Raw genomic sequence first — 27,393 nt, 5'->3', positions numbered from 1 at the left:
GTCAAACATAGAGACAGCAATGAAGGGTTACAAGTCACCAGTGGGCCAGAAACTTAAAGACTAAACCAGTGTTTATACTCCTGATGAGTTATTACCATTCTGCTGCTCAATACCATTCTTAAAAAGACTTTTTTTAGAACAGAAATCACACTGAAACTGGGAAATTCCTTTACTCTTAGGAAAAACTGAAACCCTCTCAGTCTAAGATTTTCATTGCAGATTTCTAATTCTTGTAGGATGGGACAAAAGTGTTGTGTCACTGTGCATTTTCTCCAAGGAAATCCTAAAGAAGGTTCATAAGGATTAACCTTTTATGTTATAAACTGGTACATAAACCTTAATTACTTGTGCTGCCCTATTACCCCATAAGGACTGAATTCATATTTGGGGTTTTTACAAGAGAAAATTGAATTCAAAGATACAGATAAGCTAAAGTGGACAAAACAAAAGAGGGCAGAAGAAAAAAAAAAAAGAAAGAAAGCTTAAAAATGCCCTCCTTTCTTTTAAACCTGATCAGGGTTCTTCAGGAAATTAAACACTGAGACTATTAGATTCAGATAGAAAACAGATGATGTTATGCATAGGAATACTACAGAAGATTCAAGGCCTAGGCAGCAGGGACATATGTGAATAATCAATGAAGTATTTCTGGAAAGAAGCTTTTATGTTTTTAATACTTAACACTTCATAACTGAGCCTAATAAGCAGAATAAAAAGAGGGCAGCACAAAATACAGCTAGTAGGGAGAATATTTTTCCAGATACTGCTCCTTCTAGGCCCTCTTCCCCCCCATTCCACAGTACCCAATTTTTCTCCATTGACTAATGTTCATTAAGTTTCTTCCTCTAAAATATTTGTTTTCCAAGTTAGTAATCTGTGGAGCTGCCTCCCAGAGAAAATTCTCAAATTCCAGAGAATTGTTTACCTGAAGGGAATTGGTAATTGGAGTCTGGTGTGAGTGTTTTGATTCACTGACCAATTGAATCCAGGTAAACAGTCTTCCACAATGCATTCCACTTTGGCACAACACAGGCACAGCAAATGAGATAAGAATTGTTTTGATCATTCCTTTCTCTGCTTCTCTCACTACTTCTCTCAGGTTCAGAGAATGTGAATCCCACAGATTATGTTTTCAAATGTTACTAATTCAGCATTGGAGAAATCAGATTTATTTGTATGACCTCCATTTGTATGAACTCAGTCTTCGTAGTTTAGTAAATATTGGAGGTTTCCAAACATTCCCTTTTTCTTCATTCTGTCTTCTTCCCCTTTCTCTCCCTACTATTTTCCCTCTGCATTTCCTATCCCATTGTTTGCATATTAAGGAAAATAAAATGAGCAAACATTAGAGAACAATATGGAAAGAATCTTAATAGATGACTTCTTAGTAATCTATAAAACTAAATAAATTATTTAATAGTAATTAATTTTTTCACATTTCTAAAAATAAGCATATATATTAAACACAGTTTGAATTCACAGTTTCTCTTGAGGATTGATCTATTTTTGAATGTCTTTTGATAGCTAGAAACTTTATTTACAAAATAATCAGAAGCAGATTTTTAGAAATTACATGCAATTTAGTTGAATGCACAATCAAATGAAAAGTACAACTATATTTTATTTTAGTAACCACATCTCTCTAGGAGCATTTGGTTAGGAAAATAAAATTTTTATATGAGTTATTTAATAATTTTAGCTTCCTGACAGGTTGAAAATCTTATATATGTATGCAGAGGGGATCTGGAAGCATTTCAAGATGTAAATTCCAAATTAAATTAACTGACATGCTTTATAAGAAGACATTATAAAAATCTTGGGAAAACATTTTTAAATGCAGAAACAGAGGAAAATATGTAATTCAAAAAGCACATGCATTTGTTAAAACATCTACTTGTTTGTACAATGGCTAACGCTTTACAATGAGATTTAGAACATCATTTATTACATTAAATATAATATGAAATAAGTTTTGCCATTAATTTTACCTTTCTTTCATTCATGTCATCATTTTGGCCTTCATATTCACCCTGGAGAAAGAAAATAATAACTGATGTAAAAGCAGAAAAAACTAAAGAAAAGTTTGGTTACCTGTTCCTACATTGTTAATTTTACTTTTAGGTCACAACTTGAAATGTACTTATATAGGAGTTTTCATATGAGAATCGCACTTAGGAGAGATTTTCAATGTCACAGACAGCAAGTAAGAATGTTTGTGAATGGATGTCTCCCGAGTGACACCAGCAAAGGAGACTGGATTTTTTCATAATGCATACATACATCATGAAGTGGGTAGGCTGCATCATAAACATTGTTTGCTATTAACGTGCCAATGCCTAAAAGAAAAAGAAAAATTCAGGTGGTAAACAGGCACAATTGAACAGAAAACATTATTACAGATTTCATTTCATGACATTTCAGAGGGGACAGAGCTATGTAACTGACAATATTCAGAATGAGAATAAAGCCACATAGGGTTCCTGGCTGTGACAAACATTTTTCAGAGAAACTCACTTCCATAAAGTGCTTTTTCTTCAGTGAACAGCACAGTGCAAAGACTCTTCTGATCACTTTCTCACCCTGATAGCAAAGAGCCACATGACTGAGGACCAAAGCATCCAGTAGTCCTTCTTGAATCTTTACAATGGTCAGAACTACAGATCCCACTGGCCAACAATTATAAACAACCCCCACAAAAATGTCCACAGAAGTTTGTGGTTATGAAATCGTAGAATGGTTTGGGTTGGCAGGACCTTAAAGATCAGCCAGGCCCTGCTCCCTAGGCACACCTTTCACTATCCCAGGTTGCTTAAAGCCCTGTCCAACCTGGCCTTGGGCATTTAAGGGAATTTAGTTTTGCAAGGGAATTCCCAGCAGTGACTGCAGCACCTGTAGACAGACACAAGATCCCTACTGGCTCTCAAGACCTGCAAGTCTTACAGCAATTCCATCTTCAGTCTCTGGAGGTAAAAACAGTTGTTCCATTAAAAAGCAATCAAAGATGAGTAATTTCTAACTATTAGTTATTTAAATAAATATAGGTATATTAATTTATTCCAGGCCTCTCTGCATTCAATGCCCAGAACAACAAGTAACCAGCTATCATGTCTTTAGTGATGAAAAACATTCCATAGTCAAATTACACATTATCCTGAAATATTTGGGAGAAACCGTCTGGTCAGAGATGCTAGACAGGCAGTACCAATAAATGTCTCCCTTGATAGAAGGACAACTACATGCATTCATAGAATCAGGAAATTGTGCTTGGATAGTGACAAGCCAGCTCCTGAAAACATTCAGTGTTTGGAAGTTTACAGTGGCTCAGAGTTATGCTAGAAGAAAATAAGCCTTCCTTGTATAATGTCATAGGAGCAGAATCGGGTTCAACTTTACACAGATGTAAAAAAATCCATAAGCAAATGTGTTTGAAGTATTGTTATTTTCATAAAACAGGTCTATAAAACCAGACTGCTATACTTCCAGCATCACTGTCCTGCCTCCTGTGCAAAATAAGCAATGAAGTCTAATAACAAAAGAAAAAAATTTTTAAAAATCTTTTAAACCTCTCCTAATGAGTGGTTTTAAGCTTAAGACCAGTGAGATAGAAAAGCCTTAGTGACATATGAAACAGAGGTCTTTTGGGGGAGGATCATGGAAGATCAAAGGAATAAGTGAATTTAGGTCAAACATGATGCACAATCCTGTTTAGGCTACACACCAGAAAGATGGAAAGGATGGGAATATTAAAATAGTTATTTCATGTCAAATGAGTTCTTGAGCTGACCTGAGCTTGAAGTGCATCAGGCTGTATTTTCATGCTAGAGTTAAAAAATTCCTGAGAAGTTATTACTAGTCCTTTGATCTCTAATGATGGGTTTTATTCCACCATAAACCAGAACAAGCTATTAAAGTAAAGAAAACCTTAAGTAAGAGGCAAATATCTGCATTGGCAAAGTATTCTCTCCCTTCCTACTCTGTACTTGATCTTCTCCCCAGTTTTCTCCACAGCAAATTCCAAAGTCTCCAGGAGGGTTCCCAGCACCCCAGAAAAATAAGGCAGCATTCCCCTTTATTGTCCTGCTAGACACTTTTGAGCAGATCAAAACATAGAACAATACCAAGTAAACCATTTCAAAAGCAGCAACTGCCAAACAATGTTTTAGAAATTGAGAATGCCTGACATTTTTAAAACCGTATTTTCCTTTTTTTTTAAAGAAACAGTGTGGCAGTCATAAATTTAAAAGTTTATATTGGGAAAAGGCGAGTGGTTTTGGTTGAAAAAGAAAAAGCATTTTGTGTGGCTTTCATTTTGTTATGCTTTTCATGTAATCTAAAAAAAAAATAAAATTATATCTCCTGTTCAAGGAAACCTAAATTAATCTATTTTCCTGTACCAAAACCATGTGTTATTGGAGCTTCCCTGCCCAAAATCACACCAGGACTGTGCAGAATCTTGCTGCAGCACATTATTTGCCAGGAATGTTACCCTTGGACACTGTGATCTGTCCATAGCTGGTCAAGCTTACAGAAAGATTTCCAGAAAATATGTCAGGGAGTACCATCACTTCTTTTCCATATGTGCCATGATCTCACAATGGGTGAGAGAAAAGAGTAGAGAAAAGAGAATATGTACACCTGTATAAATTCTGAATCTCAAGAAAATTAAATAAATTCTGAACCTCAAGCTCCAAGTATTTCACCATTATCCCAAAAGTATCTTCAAAACAGTCATATTTAAGTCATATATTTCACTAGGCAGCTCAGGGAGGTAATTTTTAAAGCTGAAGCAATAAAAATAAACTGGAAAGGTGAATTATTCAATTAAAATGACAAGAAAAATATGGTCCTGCAAGAAATAATACAACATATTGCAGTTGACATCTGAATTTTCCAAAGCAGATCATACAGTAATCAAATCCAATTTTATAACAATTCATTAAATGTGAGTTATGTGCCAGATGCTGCACCTGTAGAAATGAAAAGCCAGCTCCCATTACCATCCAAACCATGGACTAGAAATTCTGATTTAATGCCTCAGAAAAAAAAAAATTTAGTTCAATCTCTAATTTTTTTCTTTTGGGAAGATGTGCCAGCATATTTTGTGTCCTGCCAGAAAAATCAATATTCTGTGAGATACCTAAAAACTCCTTTCAAAATAACACCTCTAATTCTCTTTCCTCCACCTTACCCATGCTGTTTCTGGCCTTTGTAGATGTGCGCTTCAAAATTTCCCTCACCTGCAAAAAAAAAACCAAAAAACAGCGGAATAACACACAGATCCTTTTTTAGCATTAATTTCATAATGGAATTAGTAATAAAACAAAGTTCTAAAATAGGTGGCTTCTGCAGTGTTCATTTGCACAAATATTTAAATCGTTTAGCAGATTTTATCAATGGATCATCTGCCCTAACATTTGTGGGCTAAAGTCTGCCATGTTATGTCCTTATAGAAGTATTTGAAGTATAAGAACTATATGGCAGGAAGTCTGGTTAAAGTTAGGAGCAGGGCTGAAAAGAGCTTTGAACACTGAAGAGGAGTCAATAGCTTCCCTGCAGAGCATTTCCCACTCCTGAACCACCGTGCAGCTCCAGAAAGGAACTCCTTACATACATATCTGTTGGGAATTTGTGTTCAGCAAGAACACACAAATTTATGAAAACAGCAAAGTTGAAAGTAAAACACTCCCTGTAAATCCCATTCTAAACCTCACTAGCAAATCCCACTCGGCACAAGAAGATAAGGATATGTTATTTTTATTTACTTACTATTCGGCTGCGAGTTGCATTGTCAAAAAAGGTGTCTTTGTCTTTGATATTATACCTAAAACATTGATGAAAAGAGAAAATCAGCTCTGTTTTAAAACATGAAAACAACACATAAGACAACATATAAGATTCAAATTTAGAAGTCACTCAGAAATCACAACTAATCAAAAAAGCATATGTTTAAAGGGAATATAGATTACATAGTACAGCATAACAGAATGTGCTGTGTAAGACCCAGTCATTCAGAGCTCTACCAGGATTGCACTGATGGTGGGCATAAAAATGCAAAATCATTAGCTAATATAAAATGCCTTTTGAGCAAGAAGAACCTCTCTATTGTTTACAGAAGATGACCTTTTAATATTTTTTTAATAATGTCCCCTCAACACAATAATATCTGAGGTTGTGTTAGCAGGTTTCAACCAGCCCGATGCAGATGTTCATTACTCTTTTCCTGGCCACTAAACAGTCAGCATTTAACTTGATTTCAAATAACCATTCCACCAGAATTATGCCCTCCCTTAAACCTCAAAATTGTCATATGCGAAATTAGCTTCCCAGGATAGTCTCCTCTATTAACCATCAATTCTCCTCCATCTGACTCATATTCAAAATTAATTAAAATTGTCAGAGGGCAATAAATAAAATGGTGGGTCACTGTATTTCTTACTGAATTTTATTTATTGGACATAAATACAAGGAGACACCCAGGAGGAAAAAAAAGAGTGTTTCATGTCAAACTGGGACCAGAAATATTATTCTGAGTGAAAGAGCAGGTGTCAAGGACTCCTTATCTGCATATTATTAGCTCAGTTTTAAGTGCTACAATAAATCTATCAAAATGGAAAATACCACTGTATTTCTACTAGCTCTTGCTTTTTTCAAAACAGGCAGTAATATCCTTAACCAAATAATCAGGAATTTGGTGAGAGGATTTTTACATTTCGAACTGAACATACGGAAATTTATTTGATGCACTGCTTCCAGTGCCTTATCCTACAGAAGAGGAACACTGACAGAAACTCTCTGCAGCTTGTATTTCTGTTAATCCACTGAAAAACTGACAATTTTGGATGTTCCCTCAGGATTTCCAGATATGCTTGATGAACTTTTGAATTTTGACTGAAATGTGGGAAAAAGAAATTACAACTCTAAAAATATATATTCCAGCTTCCTTCACTGTCCATTGTTGCTGTTGAGTAAGAAACAACACAGACCCACCAAAAGGCTGGTTTGCACAGCTTTAATACAAAAATTCTCTTTTTATAGACTGTTCTGATACATTTCACTTGACTGACTAATTAATAAAAACACCTTTATTATAAACAATATTTGAGAAAAACAGGAAATTAGAGAGTAGGAAAACACCACTTGTAGGTTGTTTATAATAACAAGCTATCATTGTTTCTCTACAACTCCATAAAAGTTTCACAAGTCCACTGTAAGAAAACTTATCTGGTTTTCTCACTCTCTGACGAGGCTGTCACATCCACAGTCCATCACATTTTAAAGTACTCACAAATATATTTTCTCTCTGGAAAATGGGTAGGACAAGGTTTTCATCTTGGTGGTTTCTTGCTGTGGCACCTGGGGTTGCAGAGGTTCAGTCAATTTGCACCATATTTCATTTAACATTTTCAGTATTCCCTTTTCTTCAGTGATTTCATACATCTGAAGAAATAAAACTGTACATTAGTATGTCCCTTCCAAAATTACACTAAAATAAAGGAAAAAAAAATTTGCTGTACACATATGTTTAAACCTGTAATTAAAAGAAGTGTCTTCTCTGAAGACATATTCCCATATAACTGTAAGCACTTGAATCCATATGGGTTGCAGTTCCAAAAAGTTCTTGTCCCTCACAAGCTAATTCCAGAAAAAAAACCTTAGTGCAGAATTATTAATACAAGAAAAAAGAAAACCAGTTCTTCACCCAGAGCTCCAGGTAAGTGCTCATCTCACAGTTAAACCACCTGTCCAGAAGGATAATATTAAAACATAATAATATTAAAAACTTTTCTAAAATCCAGGAAAAAAAACAGTTACATCTACTACCTTCCTCTCATCCACTAGGCAGGGAACCATATAGTAGAACGATATATAATTAGTTAGCCAGGACTTTTCCTTTGTGAAACCTTATTGTCTGTGCCTGAGCAATGCTTTGTCCTTCAAATGCCTTTCTGCTGCAGATGGTATGACTTTCTCCATAATTATTTCAAGTCCGGAGGTTGGAATATTAGGCATGTCATTTCCTGGCTCTTCTCCCATGTAAATTGTAATAACACCAAGTAGCTCCCATTCAGCGAGAACCAAGTCCTTTCGGAGTGGATTGAATGGGTCCTGCTAATTCCTTCAGTACTCTGGGGTCAATTCACAAGCCCCCATGGACTTCTGGACCTCCAGTGGATACTGATGCTCCCTTAAAAATTCAGTGGCCACAAATGGAAAGCCACAAACTGTTCCCACAGCTGCAGTCCTCTGCCTCAGGACCAGGCAGTCCAAGATATTTAATATTAAAAGTTGAGGCCAAAAAAGCATTGAAGGCCTCATTTTTCCATCATCCCTGTTTGTCAGGTGACCATTTCCAACAAGGATTGGTCCAATATTTTCTTCACACCTTCTCTTGTTATTAACATACTTTAAAAAGTCTTTTAGTTGTGTGGCACAATACTGGCCAGTTTGAGCTCTACATGAGTTTTGGCCTTTTGTGTTTTGTCCCTGAATATGCGAACCACAGCTTTGTAAACTTCCTGTGAGGCATGGCCTTGCTGCTAGAGATGGAAAATTGCTTTTTCTTCTCAAGCTCCACGAGGAATTCCCTGTTCAACCAATCACTCATGGAACACTCAAAAGCAGATTCCTAGGGAGCAGTGCTAAGTATCTCCCTGAGTGGTTATGAGTTTACTCTCTTGAAACCTAGATCAACAATTCTGCTGACCTTTTTTGTTCTCATTAGACTGAATATTTTAAATTCAGCCATTTTATTCAGCTAAGGCAGCCTCCTACCATCCCATATCCCACATGTCCTCCTCTCTTCACAAGTATCTAGTCTGGGAGGCCATCTTTCCTAGCTGGCTCACTGAATCCTTGTGGCAAAGTATTATCTTCAACACCCTTCAGGAATTTCTCAGACTTGCTTGTCACAGCAGTACAACATTCCCAATTAATGTTTGGGAAGGTGTCATTTCCCACAAGCACAAGAAACTTCTGCTGCTTGCCTATGGAATGATTCATCAGTCCTACAGAATACTCAATGACATCTGCCTTGTTTTCCATCCCCCTAACCCCCACCCAGAAGATGTCAGCCTTATAATACCTTAACTGCAGCTATTCCCTTTCTTACAGGACAACTCCTTCACCTCTCCATCTCTGCCTGTCCCTCCTGAACAGCCTTTACTTCCCTATCCCAGCACTCCAGTCACAGGATTCAATTCCCCAAGACTCACTAAAGCCAGAGACATCACAGCTCCGGCCACAGAGCAGCCCTCCCAGCTGTTCCTATTTTTTTCCCATACTCATGTTTGAGCCTGGCGCAGTCTCACTCACCAAAATAGCTCTGTTATCATATCCAGAAGTTTATATATACTTAAAAGGGTTCAGAGGGTATCTTTTCCCACAATGCCTTATATTCTGAAAGATTATTTAAAACTGAACGTTTGTGGAAAAAATATTTGTAACGAATTCGTGTTTAGAGGTGGATTAACACTTTCACCTGAAAATGCATTTTTTAATGGTTTAGTACAATCCTTGAATAAATAAAAATTACAGAAAATACGTAAGGTGCCTTGAGAGCAGTATTTTGTATCTTTGAACAAAACCAGAACTTTCCCTTTAGTGGTTACTGGATGATTTTTTTATTTTATATTGCCAAATGCCCAAAATACAAGATTTCAGTTTTTTCAAAGTGGATTTCTTTTCTTTCAAAGGAAATTCCTCTTTCAACTGTTTTTAATTTCAAAAAAAAACCCCAAACTCTAGGATATGAATAGAGCTTTCCTGTCAGCTTGTTTCTGGTAATGCTGCCATTTCTGCAGCTAGAGATAACAGAGGAATTTTTTATTTTTGGAGATAACAGAGGATTTTTTTCTCCCAATCGGAGGAGAGAGGGGGGATGCAGAAGTGTTGTGAATGAGGAGGGTGCCATCAGAGATTATCAGCTCCTGGACAGCCCTTAACCTAGGCCAAAATGATGGCAAAACTCATCAATTAAAATAGTGTAAAATTTACTTTGGTGCATCTGCAAAAAACTTGGACGAGAAAATTCCCATGAGACCAGAAAGAGGGAGAAATAAGCAGGCACTAAAAATGCATAAAAGGAATTAATTTTGGAAGAGATCAAAGAGAGGAGATGAATATGTAGAAAGTTTCTAGGAGTACTCTAGCTGTCTAAAATCTACTAATTTTCAAAGATTGATTGGAAATATCCTTTTTTTTTTTCCCCTGGGATGCAAACACATTGAGAGTATGCAAGATTGATTTAGCCAGTCTTCTGAAAATGACAGTTTGTAACAGCATGAAATGTGAACCAGAATGAAGCTTTTGGTGGGTGAAAAAAGATGAAAAACTCAAAGATCAAACAACGCAGTGGGAGAAAACAAAATCAATTTTTTTTAAATTTCTAACGGCAATGCAAAGAAATAAATGTTCTGTAGTGGAGATGATGAGTATCACTAACTAAAAGCACAAGGCAGTTCCCCTGACTCCAGTGGAGTTGCTAACCAATGGACTAAATAATTTCAGGAACACAGATTGGGGACTTTGCTACTCGGAATTTACAAGGTTTGCCAGCAACTGCTGAAAACAGACAAAAAAACAAGAGAGTGAGCTGAAGTTTTAGTGACAACAGGCAGGTCTGAATTCACTAAGTCACTGATACCACCAAAACAGATTCTCTGGGGAGAGCCTCTTTCTCTTTGGAGAAGTCTTGAGACAGTGACCAGTTTCATACTATCTTCCACACTAACCCTCACCTCCGAGAGAACTTCCTTGACAAAAGTCCAGACAGCTCGTGCTTTCTCAGCTTTCAAAGCCCTCCTTAACACTCAGCTCTGTCATCACCCTCCTGAATGCAGTCCATCAGCCAGCTGCCTCTGTGGCCTTTAAAAACCCCTTTGAAAATTCCCACTTAAATATAGCTCTGAACAGTAAATCATCTCAAAAGACTTGGAAATGTGAAAAATAAGTCTGACAGTTCATTTTCTCTGATTTTTGAAACAAAGTAACTCCATGGGCTTCTATACATTTAATGATGATTCTGATCCTTCAATCATAAAACATATTGATAGAAAATGGGAGATATTTACCTTTTTCGTGGGCATTTTTATTTTAAGGAGTTCTGCTTCTCGACTGAGGACTTGCCAAGGCGCATGTATACGGACAAAACTCACTCCTTGGCTCTTGTTCTGAAACACAAAAAAAGGGGAAACAATGTATTTAAATATTCTTGAACACAATGTAGTGATAGTATCTCAAGTTGTCAGCTCCAACAAAATCATTCAGCAGTAGGCAACAATCACAGGGTATAACCAACTTCTGCTACAGCAAAGTGATATTTTCCTTAAAAGCTGAATCTTTTATGCTCTAAAATCCATTAATCCACTGCCTGCAGTGTAGCTGTGTGTGCACCAGGGTGACAGAAAGCTACAAGTCCAGATTTTGGAATGATGTAAATGAGAAACACCCAAGATACTGCTTTTTTTGTACATTAATATTTTAGAAGGGATCTGATTTCTTTAGTGGGCTTTTGTGTCCATCTGAACCAACAAGATTAAAAAAAAAAATTCTCCTGCTCTGGGTGGGCTTTGCTTTAGTTCTCATTTTCAGTTTTGCCCAACTATTTTCCAGACACTGCACCAGATCAGTGGTTCCTTACAGAGAATCAGGCCCAACATTTGTTGCCCTATCTTCAGCTGGAATGGCAAACCTAAAGAAAACTTAAAAATTTACCTTCTGCACAGAGATAGGAGCCTCATGTTTATGTAAATGATTGGTTATGCTGGTCAGAAGCATAAAATGCCCAAAAGAGCTTTGGCACAGCCAGTTTTTTGCAAGCCATGCAAAAGACTCCTGGTAGCACATCTGAGCTACAGAAAGGAACCCTGAGAGCAGAAAGCAGCACCCCTGAGAAAAACATGAAAATTAAATGCAGGAAGGTTCAGACAGTTTTTTTCCTCAAGGCACACAAAGAAATTGTATCAGTAAATCACAGGGATAAATGCTTGCCGTGGAAATGTTGGGAAGAAAAGTTGGGAGGGAGATTAGAAAGCGAATATCAGAAAAATCAAGGCAATGACCAGTTGTCACACCATCTTCTACACTGCACCTCCTCTTTGAGGGGATTTCCTTGACAAAAATCCAAACAGCTCCTGCCTTCTCAGATTTCAAAGCCCTCCTGAAAAGTCTCCTCTGTCGTCAACCTCCTGAACACAGAATCCTTTAGGGAAAGGCATGGAAGTGGACAAAAGAAGACTTTCAGGAGGAATTTCTTCCCTGGAAGGGTAGTCAGGCATTGGAAGGGGCTGCCCAGGGAGGTGGTGAATCCCTGGAGGTGTCCAAGGAATGACTGGATGTGGCAGTGCTCTGGGCTGGATAACAAAGTGATGACTTGTCAAAGGTTGGACTCGAAGATCTTGGGAGGTCTTTTCCAACCTCAGTGATCCTGTGATTCAAAGGCTTCATCAAGGCCAAGATTAATGATCTTTGTGTGGCTGCTTCCATCTTTATTTAAACCCGAAACATGTTTGCTGAATGCATCCTTATGCTTCCTGATTAAAAATCAAAAAAAAAAGTTAGATGGAAATCCTACTATTAGTGCAGTCACTTTGCTCTTATTTTCCCTATAGATGCAACATGAATGATAAAAATCACTCCCTCACCTTCAGCTAACATTTCTTCAGTGGACCAATGCTATTTTAAAGAGCAGAAGAAGCTGCAGAATCTCTCTTTCATCAGTCCACTGGGGAAGTCAGCTTTAAGAGAAGGAAGGAAAAATATACTGGGCATGAGCAGATGTTCTGGTAATCATTTGCTGAAAACAGATTAAAAACAGATAAGAGGTCTTATCTGTTTGAAATTTGTAAAACAAATTTCAGTGTGTGAAGATCAGGAGTTTCTTCTGAGCTTTTGGCTAAAATCAAGCACATTCCCTGTCTGGGGGATTATATTCCATGTTGGCAAGAAGAAGGACAGTGTGATCTAATTGGTTGTTTCCACCTCAGGCTCATATGACTACACAGATTGCAAATAAAATTAAGCAAATAATTTGATTGAAGAGATCAGATGAAGAATATGACCCTTGTATATTTGAACAAAAATAAATTGGAAAGTTGCGCTGTTCATGAAGTGATATCAGATGATGAGGAATCAGATCATTAAAAATTTTTAAAAAGCTTTAAAATCCCATGATGGGATTAAAAAAAATTAAAAGCTTTTCCCATTATGGGAAATTGAGGTAATTTTAATAAACACTAATGCAAAATAAATAAAGTAGGGAAAACAGGACTAGGTGGCTCCTGCTGCATGGTAATCAAAAGATGCAAAACAATGGGCTGCTGGATGTTCACCTTGGAATTACTAGAACCACATCTCTCACATCTTCCTACCATTCAAATTAATCAAAGTATTTTAAAATAAATTTGAAGCCATCAATGTAATATCATAGCTCAAGAGACAAGCCATCTAGCTCATTTTCTATGGGCTCACCAAAATAAAAGCCTTTAGGTCTTCTCCTCTGGTAAGATTCCTTTCCCCACTTTTCCAGGCTTCATCTGCAGCAGTTCCAGGTGTATTTAAATGCCCTTTTTTCCTTCTGACATCTGGCAAGGATCTGCTCAATTAACTTATTCCCAGAGGGTTCCTTGTATTGAAAACATCTCAAAAAGTTAGAACTTGCTTTTCTCCTTGCCAGGGTGGATTTATGACTGTTTACTGGAGACAGCCCCTAACTGCTGTCCTCTGATTAATCACCTGAAATGATAATTGTGCATATGCTCATCACTTTGATCTAATGAAATGCTGTCAGTCTTCTATTTTGAATGCTCAGAATCACTCCTGCTGATTCACTGTACTCTGGATGAGTAAGTATTTCTCATCATTTCCTCACCATGAAATCACTAATCACTCCATATTTAAGGAATACAGTTTGTAAATAACTTACATATTAAATGAATATTTTTTTAAAATACTAGTCCAAAAAAAAGAGAAATCTGCTGTGTATCTTAACAGGAAGAAAAAGTAACACCAAAGGGTAGAAAGAAGATGAAAATAAGTTATTAACTAATGTCTAAGGGAGTCCAGGGAACTGCCAATCTTTCTAATGGTTTTTTTTTTAATGTGCACAGGAAATGGAAAAGGCATAAATCATAAAACCTAAAGCATGTAAACTTCTTAGAAAAAAATAACTGAACTTTAAACATTTTATCCTTCAATGATTATTAAATGGACAGAAAAAATACTTGGGAGCAATATTTTAATGGCTCCAGTTAATATAATGAGACAACACAGGGAAAGTGACAATAACACAGTTTGCAATGAGGAAAAGAAAAGACAGGTCCTATTAACTCAGTAAAAGCAATCATCTTCCCATTAATTCCATCACCAAATGGATCCATCATGTCTGCAAAGGCAATTGTTCAAAACTAATATCTACTCTCCTGATACCAACCCTGGAAATTGAGGTAAATACCAAAGATATGTGATACTGCAAATAAAAAGCAATTTCTTCATATTATCCCAGAACTGTGGTCACCTTCATTTCACAAGAGCAGAGCCAAGTGCTGAGCTATTGGCCCCCAGCATGGGTAGCACTGGATTGCATGACACAGCAATGCCAGATTCAGGCAGAGACGGTAAAAGTGGCTGTGTTTTTTGCCAAATAGATTGAATTTCTATCTGTGAAACATTGTGTTTCTGTTCCCCGAGCTCTGTGTCCAATATACAAAACCAGTCAATGATAGTGTGAGCCAGTTCCACTAGGAAAAGTGCAGGGCACTGGTCCAGGTGAGACAACAACACCCAGAATGTCCTGACATGGACATCTCAGTCCAGAGCAACTCCCTGTTCATGTTAGTATGGAGTAGAGGCTGTATTCTATAATTGTAGGCTGGTAATTTAATTCTGCCTCTTAGTCTATGAAGACAATGGAACTTCCCTCTATCAAAAGGCTTTTGTGAATATAAATATGTTCCAAATTGAGAAGTGTTCAAATAAGGCAATAAACCAATAAGACAGTATGGCTATATATTATGCATCTTATAATTTTCATATTTTCCTTCACAAAACCCTTTTACCCTTGCCAAACTTTCCCCTTTCTATTTCCATTATTTCTCCAAGGTGTAGATTTACCTTGGTGCATGGGTATACAGACATGCCCAAGACCTTAAGCAAAGCTGCAAAATGTACACATTTTGACAGTTTACTTTTCTCTTTCTTAATTTCTACCAACAGTGATGGTGTCAATATCTTGTTTATTTTGTTCTCTTACTCCCACCAGTGAGCACAAACAGTTAAAGAATATAATAGTGAGTATAAGCATAGAACAGAGCACCCGGTCATGAAAGATCTGGCCAAAACACCTAAAAAAACCCTAAATAATCTCAATTTGTTAGGTGAAGCACTGTGGAATGAAACAATTGGCTTTGGTCATCCTTTGCAATGTCTCCTAATGGCATTGCAACCTCTCCAACCAAAATCTTCCCACTCATGTACAGACAGGAAATGTCTCTGAATAGAAGATGATACAGTAAGCCTAAAAACACAGGCGGGCTTCCCCAAATAAGATGGAAATTCTTAATGACAATGAAAAATTGAATGAAAATGAGCTGCCAGAAACTCAAGCACAAATGTAGAATAGATTGATAAATCTGCCAAATAAAACAAAAGAAAAAGCCCAGGGCACAGACCTGTGCATTATTGCAGTGTGCAAAGCAGGATTTATATGCAGGTGAGTAACAAATATGCCAGGATTGTCATTCATTTTAATTCTTTCTAAATACACATTTTGGATTAAAAATTACTTCACTTTCACCAATATTTTCCAAATGTTTATCTCTGTCAACTAATCACTACAGCATGAAAAGTACGACTTTCAAACATAAAGCAAAATCATCTCTAATTCTTCAGAATAACTTTATCAGCCAATTTTTCCTGTGTCAATGACACAAATTTCTTGCTATGAAGGCCTGGCACAATTTCAACACATCTTCTGAGATTAAATGTCATAAATAATAATAATAAAATGTAAAATTAAGAGCCTCCTCACCCAAATCAAACTGCCTCACAAAGGAAGGGAGGACTGTGTCTTCTCTACCACCTCCTGTATTTTGGCAGTGTCAACTGAAAATCACGTAAGCAGCTGGTCTGGCTACATTCAGTGCCAAATTAGCTAAAAAATAAGCCAATATTCTGTGGAATACATCATATCAAACTTTATTATCCATAATAAAATCAACAAACTTCTTGAGGCCAAAGAGTTAACATTTAAAAGGGCAAAATGTAATTCCTCTTGAGGGAATGAGACTCACTAATCTGCACAGAGATTTATGGCCTAAATAATTTTCCAGATGAAGCAGGAAGATCATGGAAGTCAGTCTTTAGACCAGATTACAGGCATGTACCCAGTGGGGAGATTAATGAAACAGAGACTGAATCCTCATTCTAGCAAACTCAGTTTCAAGGAAAAAAAAGGGATTTGGAGAAAAAAAAAAATCAAAATACTTAGGACATCAATCTGAAAAATCAGAGAAAAGGTACCTTAAAATATTGCTTCATCCCTCCATAGTTGATCAACAATCATATGAAGGGATGATTCAATTTTGTGTTGAAAGATTTTAAAGTTAAATTCATTCTTAGCAAATATACTTTAGGGGGTGTTCTGTAATTTGGAAGTGTTAACAGATGGTAGAAATGTACTCAGTTTAATAAGAGGGTTCTCCTAAGCAGAGGCTACAAGCTTTTCCAGGATGGTGTAACCCTTCAAGGTCTCTCTCTCTCCAAAGATCAGTAGCAGTAAAAGGAAGGTTGGCTGTATTTGCAGGGGCTTGACTGGGTGAGGATTAAGACGAAGATAATCAAAGTATCTGGGCTGGCTTTTTTGCTGGCGAGAAATCCAAAACCTCCCTGGAGAGCTACAGTCTCACTGCAAACAGGAAGAGATGGGGGAGAGTCAGGGGCAGTCCCACAGTATCATCACGTGACTCATTTTGGATAATGCAACAGGTCCAGGGGTGGAGAAATAATCAGTGAAACAAGAAGAAACTGGATAGAAGAAGAACCTGCACTGCTGGAAAAAAAAAAAAAAAAAAAGTCACTAAGGGGATTTTGCAGTGTTTGCAGTATCCAACATCAGCTTAAGTGGCCTGGAGAAAGATAAAGCAGATGAAGTTTTTCAGGGAAGCAAGGATAAGGGGAGACTGAAAAATTGTAGAAAAGCTTTGTAAGAACCTGAACAGTGGCAAAGAGCTCTCAATGTAAATAAATACAAAGCAATACCTGTGGGTTAAATCTAGAATCACATAACAAGATGCTGGGCTCTGATTTCACCTATGCTGGTCAGTAATGACAATTTTGCAACAGAAAATCGTTTGAAAAATAGCAGCTCAGTATTTTCTAAGAGCCACGAAGTAAAGTAAAGCTTACATTTCATTAGGAAAGGTACAAAGACTAAGAAAAAAAAGCCATTCAAACATAACAGTATCCACATCTTGAACTCGGTGTGCACTCTCTGCCTCCTCACCTCCAATGAGACAAGTTAGACAAAAAATGGTTTCAGAGGACACACAAAAGCCTTATTATGGCATCTACATAGAAACTACTGAAAAGACTGAGACCTTTTGTTCTGGAAACTTGAGGACGTTGTTGTGGAAATCTGTAAAATCCTGCATGATAAGGAGATGAGGTGTGGATGGACTGCCTGGAGTCTCTTTCAGAGCAAGCACTACAGGGCCTCAGACAAAGCCAAATTGAAAATCAACAAAGGGACATAAACATCAATGCAGCAGGGAAGTACCTCTGCCTTGAGGGTGCAAAAACTGAATAGCATTTTAGGAAGAAACTGTGCCAGACTTTGGGATAGAGATCCCCAGAAGGTCCTTAGTGGGCAAACAACATCACATGGGGGAAAGCAGCTAAGTTGGACATAGCTGTCAGCAGCAGAACATCAGAGTAAAAGCATCACAAAAGTACCATTCCTACTGTTTAGGAAACATTTTACCACTGCAGGTGTTGGAGACCCTGTACTGCACTGAGGGAATCTGTCACACCACAGGATCATTTCATGGCAGTATTGCCAATACCTAGAGAAGCAGTTCCCAGCCAGCGAGGCACAAGCCTGCTCCAGATGAAATGTGGTGCTGAGGAGCTCTGCTGGGTGTTTGCAGGCTCTGCAGATGATTAGAAGGCAGCAAGAGCAGCAGCAGCAGCCTGGAGATCTGATCAATTCATCAAGCAGAGATAAATAGTTGCTTGAAATGTTGCAGCTGAGAGGAGTATGAGAAGCTTGGCAAATGGGCTGGGACTCAGTGTCCAAGAAATACCTCACTCACAGATGGAAATTGCAGTTTTAGAATATTTATGTAGCTCTAGGGGACCCAGCACCCTCAGCTAATGTGGTACTAGGGCTCAAAACAGTACCTTCCCACAAGAGCATGGTAATCATTGAAATCAGCCAGTAAATGGACAATATTGGATTTTCAGGAATGTTAATTTGCTAGCACGTTCTAGTGATCTCTGCAGAATGTGCTGAATTATCAACACTTTTGAAAACCAAGGCTCAATACTCAGTTCCCCAAAAATATGGTCCAGAGGGAATCACTCAGTAGATATCAGTAAAATAACTATTACCACACATACTTTTTTCCTCCATCCTGGCAGTACTGCTTCCTGCATGCCCTAAACTCTGTTGGCCGGATTTAGTTCTCCATCACCATAAATTCAGAGTTACTCTGACAATACAAAAAGTAGACACCAGCCAGTCAGAATATATAAGTGCCAGTTTGCTCCTTTGTAACATTGAAAATAAGGGAGGATTATTAAAAAATCAGTTGTCAAATCATTATAAAAGAAACACAAATTTCATTTTCTATTATGATTCTAAGAATAAACTGTCAGCAAACACCAAAATACCAATGTTTGCTAAAGCTCAACACATTTTAAAGTTGTAGGTTCTCCAATACATTTCACAACAGCAGGCAACAAAAATATTTTAGTGAGATTTTACTTTTAGCTTGGCTTTGAAATATGACAATTTATGTGGAAAGATGAACAAATCACTTCTATAGATGTAAGGGTCAAGTGGGCCATTAACTTTCAATTACTAAAAAGATAATTAGCAAATAGGATGCAGAACATGAATATTAACCTGATATGATGCCAAAGTGCTTTATTCCATGAGGGAAATGAATTAGCAATGGAAAAAAAAAATGTAAGATTTGTTATTCCAATCCTGGTGGCATCATGCAAATTGAAATTTACAGGAAATCACTACCAAGTTTCTCTAATAAATGAGGTGCTATACACTGATAGCAGTAAGTACCTTCCATCTTCCACACCTTAAAATCTGTTTTATGTCTCATTAGAAGTACTCTGCATTTTGTAATTTTCATAAATCTTTTTGCTTGTTTTATATCAGCTCACTCAAAATCACATATTAACACTGCTTGCACTCATGCCTTTAAAAATATATATATATTACATCACAGTGAACATTTTTGAGCTTTTGTTTTGGCATGATTCTGTCATATTTTTCCTCTACTTCTACCATAATTATTTTCTGCTAAATATTAGACGTTTACAAAAGGGATACCAAGCAAAAAAGCCACAAGCACACTATGGTAGGCTGTGACTTAATATGAGGAAGATACGCTCAGCAACAGAACACCTAAATCACAGAATCATAAAATTACTTGGGTTGGAAGAGACCTGAAAGATCATCTTGTTCCAACCCCCTGCCATCTGCAGGGACACCTTCCACTATCCCAGGTTGCTCAGTGCTCCATCCAGTCTGGCCTTGGACACTGTCAGGGATGGGTCAGCCACAGCTTCTCTGGACAATCTGTGCCAGGGCCTCTCCACCCTCACAGGGAAGAATTTTTTTTGTAATATCCAATCTAAACCTGCTCTCTGTCAGTGTCAAGCCATTCTTCTTGTCCTGTCACTCTAGGCCCTTGTCAAGAGTCCTCCTCCCTCTTTCCTGTGGGCTCCCTTCAGGCACTGGCAGGCCATAATGAGGTCACCCCAAAGCCTTCTCTTAATGGCCCATAACACATTTACGCTCCAATGTGGTTCCTTCTATACATCATGACAGTGGCTCATGAGTGCCATGTCAAAGCTTTCAGAAACCAGTGGGGAAAACAAAAACTTATTTATACTACTGTTATCAAGGCCTGCAGAATGTAGCCATCTGTTTTAAAGCCCTGATGGGGTCACACAACCTCACAAACTAAGAGGATACTTGGAGAGCAATCACAAATGGAACATACAGGAAGTGATTTCTGGAATAAAAACTCTTATGCCAAGCTTTTAGAGCCTCAAGAGGGTGTTCTCCTGAGGACTTAAGAGACTCTTTGCTTGATAAAGAACCCCAGGACAAGTTCTCATAACAAACTGCCACAGCGTTTACTGTCCTCTGGCCTGGCATCACCTGAGAACTGTTGCCTCCATGAACCTGATGACATTTCAAGTGACATCATTAAGTTTATGACAAAGGATATATCAGGACTGAGGTCAAAAGGGAAAAGTAGGAGGGGTTTGCCTTTTCATTTCCCCCTCACTTGTTTTGTCAGTCATCAGTAAACAAAGATGTCTCAAGCAAAACTTGGGTCCATTTGCAGGGGGCATGACCAACTCTGTCTATCAGTATCAGTTTAATATTGATCACAAAATGCTTTTGGTTCTTGCCATGCAGTAAGGACAGTATTCAGAGATGAGAGATTTAATCTGCAAAACTGGGAGCAAGAAAAACAAACAGGGAAAAAAAATCAGCAGATTTAAGTAGTAACTGGCAAATGAAAAGAGAGGAGAGAGACTAAGGCACTTCTATTATTGCACTTCTGGTCAAGGATAATTTAAATGCATTGTGATATCCTGACCATAAAGTTCTTCAGTCAGATCAAAGTCTCATTTGCACAAGTTTGAGAGACCAACACATACCACCTTAAATTCCTACTTCAACTTATCTTGCCTACTCTGTTCTATTTTCTTATAAACAAATTATAATCTTGGTAATAGAGAATCAATTTTTTTTTCTGTGTTTATTCAGAACTGAATAATGGATCACTGAATAACTGAGCTGGATCCTCATCTGTTGTACATCCCAACAGTTGTATAAATAGCAGTAACCACACAGATCCAGATCTGGTTATATAACTTATGCACATGATGGGAAAACATTAAAAATATAACTTTAAGTTTAGCATTTACTATTAAAAATATTGAGTAGGGTTTTTGCCAAGAAATTCACACATCAATCACAGATAACTGGCTGTAGCAGGCTTCAACTGGGACACTCACACATATACAAAATGACCTCTAATACTGATAAGATATTATGATTTTAGAGCTTCCTCAAATTTTGCTTTAACAAAGACCGTTAACTAAATATTTGCAACGTGTTAGGTCTTTTCAAATATTTATAGAGATGGTTTACCAAAAAAATGAAGCTATTTGCAATGCTCTTTCTGGATTAAAAGCACAAATACACACAGGTTTGCATAGCTCTGGAAGCCTAAAAAAATGCCTTAATTCCCCTTAAGTCCACATGTTAGTATAGATACATAGATATAGATAGATATAGATATAAATAGATATAGATAGGTAGATAGATATAGATATATAAACACAATTATTTATAACCAAATTAGAAACCCCTGCTTGAACACTGCCCCTCCAGGGAAACTGCTCTGGTGTTCAAAGTTTCTCCTCCTGCCCCCACCAAAGAATAAACACCATTTGGGCTTTTCAAATTTCCATTTCCACTCCAACACACTTTGTCTGCTTGTAATTAATATATCAATATATCAACATCATAATTCATTTGTCCAACCCAAGCTTCGGGAGAAAAATAATACTAAATTCATAGTAGTAATGTACCTCTTCCACTGACTGAACAAAACAGGTTGTTAAGTTTAATAACTATAAAAAATTCTATATAATTTAATAGGCATTTATATATGATTAATAAATAAATTTTATACTTTCTAAAAAGTGTTCTATAATAAATATAGCTGTCAATGTTACAGGCAAGTGGCAGAATAACAACACAAATTTCTTGGGAGGAAGAAAAGCTGAATATTTACATCAAGTGTGTGGAGGTAAAAGAAAAACATTTCCAGAACAGAAGCTGAGCAAAGCAGATTTTCAGTTGTGCTAAATAAGTGTAAAGATGAATACAGACATGCTGCCAAGGGAAAACTTTGAATTTTTCACTCTCATTCCCCTTCACACAAACGCTTTCACATATCTGTTGTCCAGAGAAGCTGTGGCTGCCCGAACCCTGGAAGTGCTCCAGGCCAGGTTGGATAGGTCTCTGAGCAACCTGGGATAGTGGAAGGTGTCCCTGCCCATGGCAAGGGGGTGGAATGAGGTGGTGTTTAAGGTCCCTTCTAACCCAAACCATCCTGGGATTGTAGGGTAAACCCATTTTCCAGTGAAACAACTTAGCGTTCACATAGTTTTCACCTCCACTTTTCAGCTATGTTCTGTTCAACAATAGAGGAGATGAAAACAGGAAACCAGAACTGAAAGGAACCCAGATAGGATGCCATGGAACACAGGAACAGGAAGTCCTACACCCAAAAATACCTTCAGTCTCATGATAGTTTTTGGCTAGTTAAGTTTAATTCCTGTCTCTGCCCTCATGTATTTAACAGCATTTTAAATTTAAAAACAGTTACTCCTTCTAAAAGTCATTTTACAGCAGTTTTGGCATTGACACAGAGAAAGACACAGGTATGAGTCAGGCCAGACTTCAATCCAGGAACTTCAGGAGGTAACAGCAGCTCCTCAAGCTCCTGTCATTCCTCTAAACAGGCAGCTGAGAGTCAGGATGAAATTTGCTCTTCAAAGGCACCCACCCTTTCATACTGATTATACAAAAGCATATCGGAATACAGGCACCTCAGGATATGGAGAGTATCAGGCAATAGGAGTTTACCTTGTCCTGCTAGTACTTGAAAGAGCTCTTAGGTCTGTGCTAAGAAAATGCCAGCAGCTCAGGGAGTGATACTGCCCCTCTGCCCAGCCTTGTGTAGCACATCTGCAGTGCTGTGTCCAGGTCTGGGATCACCAGCACAAGAGGGACATGGAGCTCCTGGAGCAGGGCCAACAGAGGCTGCAGAGATGATTTAGGACCTGGAGCATCTCTGACAGGGAAAGGCTGAGGGAGCTGGGGCTGTCTAGCCTCAAGAGGAGCCCCAGCTGAGAGGGGCCCTCATCCCTGTGTGTCCCTGTCTGCAGAGAGGGCTCCGAGCAGGGCCCAGGCTCTGCTCCAGGTCCCCCAGCAATGGCACCAGAGGAACGGGCAGGGACTGAGCCCAGGAGGTTCCACCTGGACATTAGGTAGATGTTTCCTGAGCAGTGACCAAGCTCTGAACAGATTGTCCAGAGAGGGTGTGGAGTCTCCTCACTGGGGATATTCCAGAACCAGCTGGACACAATCCTGTACCCTGTGCTCTGGGATGGCCCTGCTGGAGCAGGGAGGTGGGACCAGCTGCCCCACTGTGGTCCCTTCCAGCCTGAGCCATCCTCTGGTTCTGATTCTGCCTTTTTCATTTCTTCCACTTTCCCATCTGGTTTCAGGGGTCCAGGTAGCAGGAGGATGCCCACTGCCTCAATTCTTTGATTTAGTTCACAGCTTTTTGATATACCTTTTTGGTATACAGCTTTTGATATAGTCCTGTGGCTACACTTTTTTTATTGTGGTTTTAATTATATTGGAGTGCTCTGTAATTATGTGCCAATTATTATCTTTGATAATTAGCACTGACATGTACAAGTGAAGGAATACATTTTAGAGCTACCTATTAGTCTTTCGTGGTACTTAAAGTTCTACAGCATTAACAAAATTGGTTTTACATTCTAGTTACATTTGCATCTTTTTATAAAATAATGGAAGGGAGAATTGCTAGGAGCACAGTACATGACTACAGAATTGCTATAGTGATATCAAGAGGGTTACCAATCACTACATTATAAAACCACACCAACTTAAATACTGAAATGAGCTGTCTTTAATATCATCTAGAAAGTCACCTGAAATGGGGGGTTTGTCCTGACAGAGAGTCTGAGCATGATGAAGATATGGAAATTAACAACAATTTACATCTGGATCTTGGCATTCCTTGTGCTGACTTTTGTGTGAAGAGACTTGCTAGTTAGTGGCCAGATGTGGCATGTGCTGACTTTTGTGTGAAGAGACTTGCTAGTTGGTGGCCAGATGTGACAAAACATCCCTAAACCAACAAATACTTTCCAGGAGAGTCACTTGTGAACTGGAAACTGGGGCTCCCAGGTGAAAAACAATCCCAGGTCCCCTGTGATGCAACCTGTGTCTTAGGTTGTCACTCTGGTGCTCTCAGGTGCCTCCTGCAACACATCAACTGAAAAGTAAAGCAAGTACCTTAATGAGCAAACTTTGGTGCCTCACTGAAGCTGAACTTGGCCAGCTTTGGGTGAGCAGTTTCCAAAGGATAGCTTTGAAATAAGGCTTTGAAATAGAAGAGAGAATAAGGGAGGAAGGAAATTTTGCACAGAAGTTGTTCAGAGAGAAACAGTTGGGAAGTATGAAGTCTGCATGTCCAGCTGTCCCAGCTGTGGATTTTCTCAGTGGAGAAGATCACAGAACGTGGAATAATCTGAGTTGAAAGGGACTCACATGTATCATCAAGATGTTTTCGATGTTGTGACTTCATGTGGACCTGCAACTGATGGCAGCTGATGAGCAGCAGGGAAGGGTGAAGGGCTGACTTCACACCAACCAAAGAAAGACATAGTGGCACCAAGAAGTGGCAGGATTTCCAAGATTTTGAACGTGAACAGTGGAGGGTTTTTTCCAAGAACAAAGTAATTTCCCCTTAATAATCAGAATAGGTCACAGGATACAGGATAAGGAGAAAGAGCTTTGTGGACAGAAATGGAGCACCCTGTGGTACCCAGGCAAGCAGCCCTGCAGGAGACTGGAGTAAAGGGATAGGAGGGAATATGCAGAGGCCAGAGGCAGGTGAGCAGGTCAAGCACTGGTGAGGTGAAGCAGATACCACTCACTGACCTGTGAATGCTGAGCAGTGCCACTGCAGGCAGAGAGTAAACATGATCCAGTGAACTCACAGGGACCTGCGACAAGCAGGAAGGCTTGCCAGGGCTGCAGGGCACTACAGTGGGTTGACTGCACTGCAAGAGCCTGAAAGTACCCCTAATTTAACAAAAAAAAAAAACTATGGTATGAAATTTCCTAGATCCCACTAACCAAAATGTGTATATTGAAATGGTGGAAGAGCCTTCCAGAGACCTTCCTTAGAGACACAATCTTTAGGACATTACTTTTGTCTTGATGACCTAACAGGGTTCAGTGGCAGCTGAACATTTGCGCATCTTCAGAGGCAAGCAAAGAATGATCAAAGCCTGCAAAATGAAGTATGGAATATGAGAGTTGGAAAAAGAGCAGGAACAGCAGTGATTTCCAAGAAAGGCAAACTTACAAATAAGTGAGGATAATGGGAATGAGTCAAGCAGCAGACAGAAACAATGACATTAGATCCAGAAAAACTTGAAAACCTTGTGACTTACAGGACATACATGGAGTTGAAACTTTCAAAGCATTAGGAAACTCAAGTCATCCTTCACACTCTGTAACCAGTTTCAACAGGAACAGACTTAAGATTTTGAGTGACTTGAGAAAAAGTCCTAAGTATAGGATGGGCAGCAATATCCTTCCCCATTTTGAAGTAATTAAGGAAAAATTACAGTAGTTTGAACTAACACTTTGGAGGTGTCAGCATGGAGTTCTGCTTAAGTATTTGCAAGATCTTGAATATGTCTTAATTTTTTATCTTAATTTTTCTTTGTATTACTAAATTACTCCAGATAAACCACAACTGAGCTTAGTGAACATGTAGACAAAGGCTGGAGAGAAATTCTCCATGTCCCAGCTGGGACATGACTAAGGCAAGTGCAAGTGGGCTCCTCTGGAAGAGAAGGATGCTGGTATTTTTCCTGAGTACTGCATTAGCTCCAGCCTATGGAAAGCAATGACCACCTCTACATTTCTGGGAAAATGCTCCTATTGGTGTCTTTTTTTTTTTTTTCCCTGAAAAGGTTGCTGTTCCCAAAAAAATTTTTAAAAAAATTAGTCCATGTAGCTGTTCAGTCATTTTCCCACCCTAGCTACAAGTAACTCATTCTCTCCCAAATATATTTTGGGTATTTATTTTACCAGGAGACATCTTATGAAACTCCAAGATCATCTACCAAACTCCACCTCCAGGATTTCCTTAAAAGTACAGTGTATGGGTATCAATCCTTTTAGTGATTTTATAATGCTTTAAAACTATTACAGAATCCAGGAATTGAAGGGAGAAGCCAGCAGAGAACCAATTAGTTAATTCCTAGATGGCAGAGCTTAAAGAAAACATATCCATTATCAACATATACAAACAAACAAAAAAAAGCCCCCAAAGAAACAACAAGTAAAAATCCATGCACCTGTTCAAAAGAAATAAATTTGTCCAAGCATTTGGTTTCAGGGATGAAATCATTGTTACATTAATGTGGACCTGGAATAACTGCACAGAAATTGCAGAACATTACAAAATGCAGCACAGTATTACATAAATCAAGATCTAATATGATTTTTTCTTCGGCCTGTTACTGTGAGCACATACCTGTACACAAAAGAGGTTCAATAGAGGGCACACATTTATCAGCACTGTGTATCAAGGACAGATCCCGCCCAGAAGGGTAAATTTTCCATCCTGTGCATGGGGATTTAGCCACCAAACTCTCATTAATGCTAATGAGAGCCATGCAGCCCAATGCCACTCTGCTGAATTGTTTTTTTCCTTGTAGTTCTATTCAGGAAAAAATAACGGCTGACCTGGGACCACTGGAATGACAAAAGCAACTCTGTGATACAGTTTTGACTGATTTGCCTCGTCCTATGACTTAATAGACTTTGCAATGACCAGGAAAGACACTTGAATACACTCTGATTACAGATGGTGGCTTGTACATCACAGTTCCCTCTTTTTTTTCAGAATGTAGCCATGTGGGAGAGCTAATGAATCTTTACCTCTATGACAGCTTCCCCCCACTAAATCTGTGCTCATCCACAGGAACTAGCCCTAAGTTGCTGGAACTCTGCCCCTACCTAGAACTTAGGTCTGCAAAGGATTTAAGAAACAGTTTGAGCTGAGGGTATTCTAAATACTAAGGGGAAATTACTTTGTTTTTTCTTGAAAAGACCCCTCCACTGTTCATGTTGAAAATCTTGGAAATCCAGTTTTCATTCCAAAATGCCTCCCTGTCAAGTACAATATAACATTTGAAACTGTACACAGTGTAAAATATCTTGGGACATTTCTTCCCTACATGGGGTCATTCCTTTCCTACAGTGTCTCACTTCCTGGAAGAATATTGCTT

The 27,393-nt window shown here is 38.4% G+C and overlaps 1 protein-coding gene across 2 annotated transcripts in view; it reads right to left on the bottom strand.

Annotated features, from left to right (window-relative positions):
- ANO2 (anoctamin 2) overlaps nt 1-27,393 on the bottom strand; it is a 146,978-nt gene that overhangs the window by 109,629 nt on the left and 9,956 nt on the right. For both annotated transcript variants that reach the window (XR_005258835.1, XM_038153088.1), the window contains exons 4-9: nt 11,070-11,168; nt 7,286-7,437; nt 5,767-5,821; nt 5,189-5,237; nt 2,281-2,336; nt 1,989-2,030 (exon numbers count right to left, since the gene is read on the bottom strand). Coding sequence is in view for 1 of the 2 variants with exons in the window: in XM_038153088.1 (XP_038009016.1) it covers nt 1,989-2,030; nt 2,281-2,336; nt 5,189-5,237; nt 5,767-5,821; nt 7,286-7,437; nt 11,070-11,168 (453 nt within the window). In the remaining variant the exon portion in view is untranslated. The remainder of the gene's footprint in view (nt 1-1,988; nt 2,031-2,280; nt 2,337-5,188; nt 5,238-5,766; nt 5,822-7,285; nt 7,438-11,069; nt 11,169-27,393) is intronic.

This window comes from Motacilla alba, chromosome 1A (genome assembly GCF_015832195.1).
Source record: "Motacilla alba alba isolate MOTALB_02 chromosome 1A, Motacilla_alba_V1.0_pri, whole genome shotgun sequence".
Taxonomy (NCBI): domain Eukaryota; kingdom Metazoa; phylum Chordata; class Aves; order Passeriformes; family Motacillidae; genus Motacilla; species Motacilla alba.
This window is presented reverse-complemented; position numbering and strand designations above follow the sequence as displayed.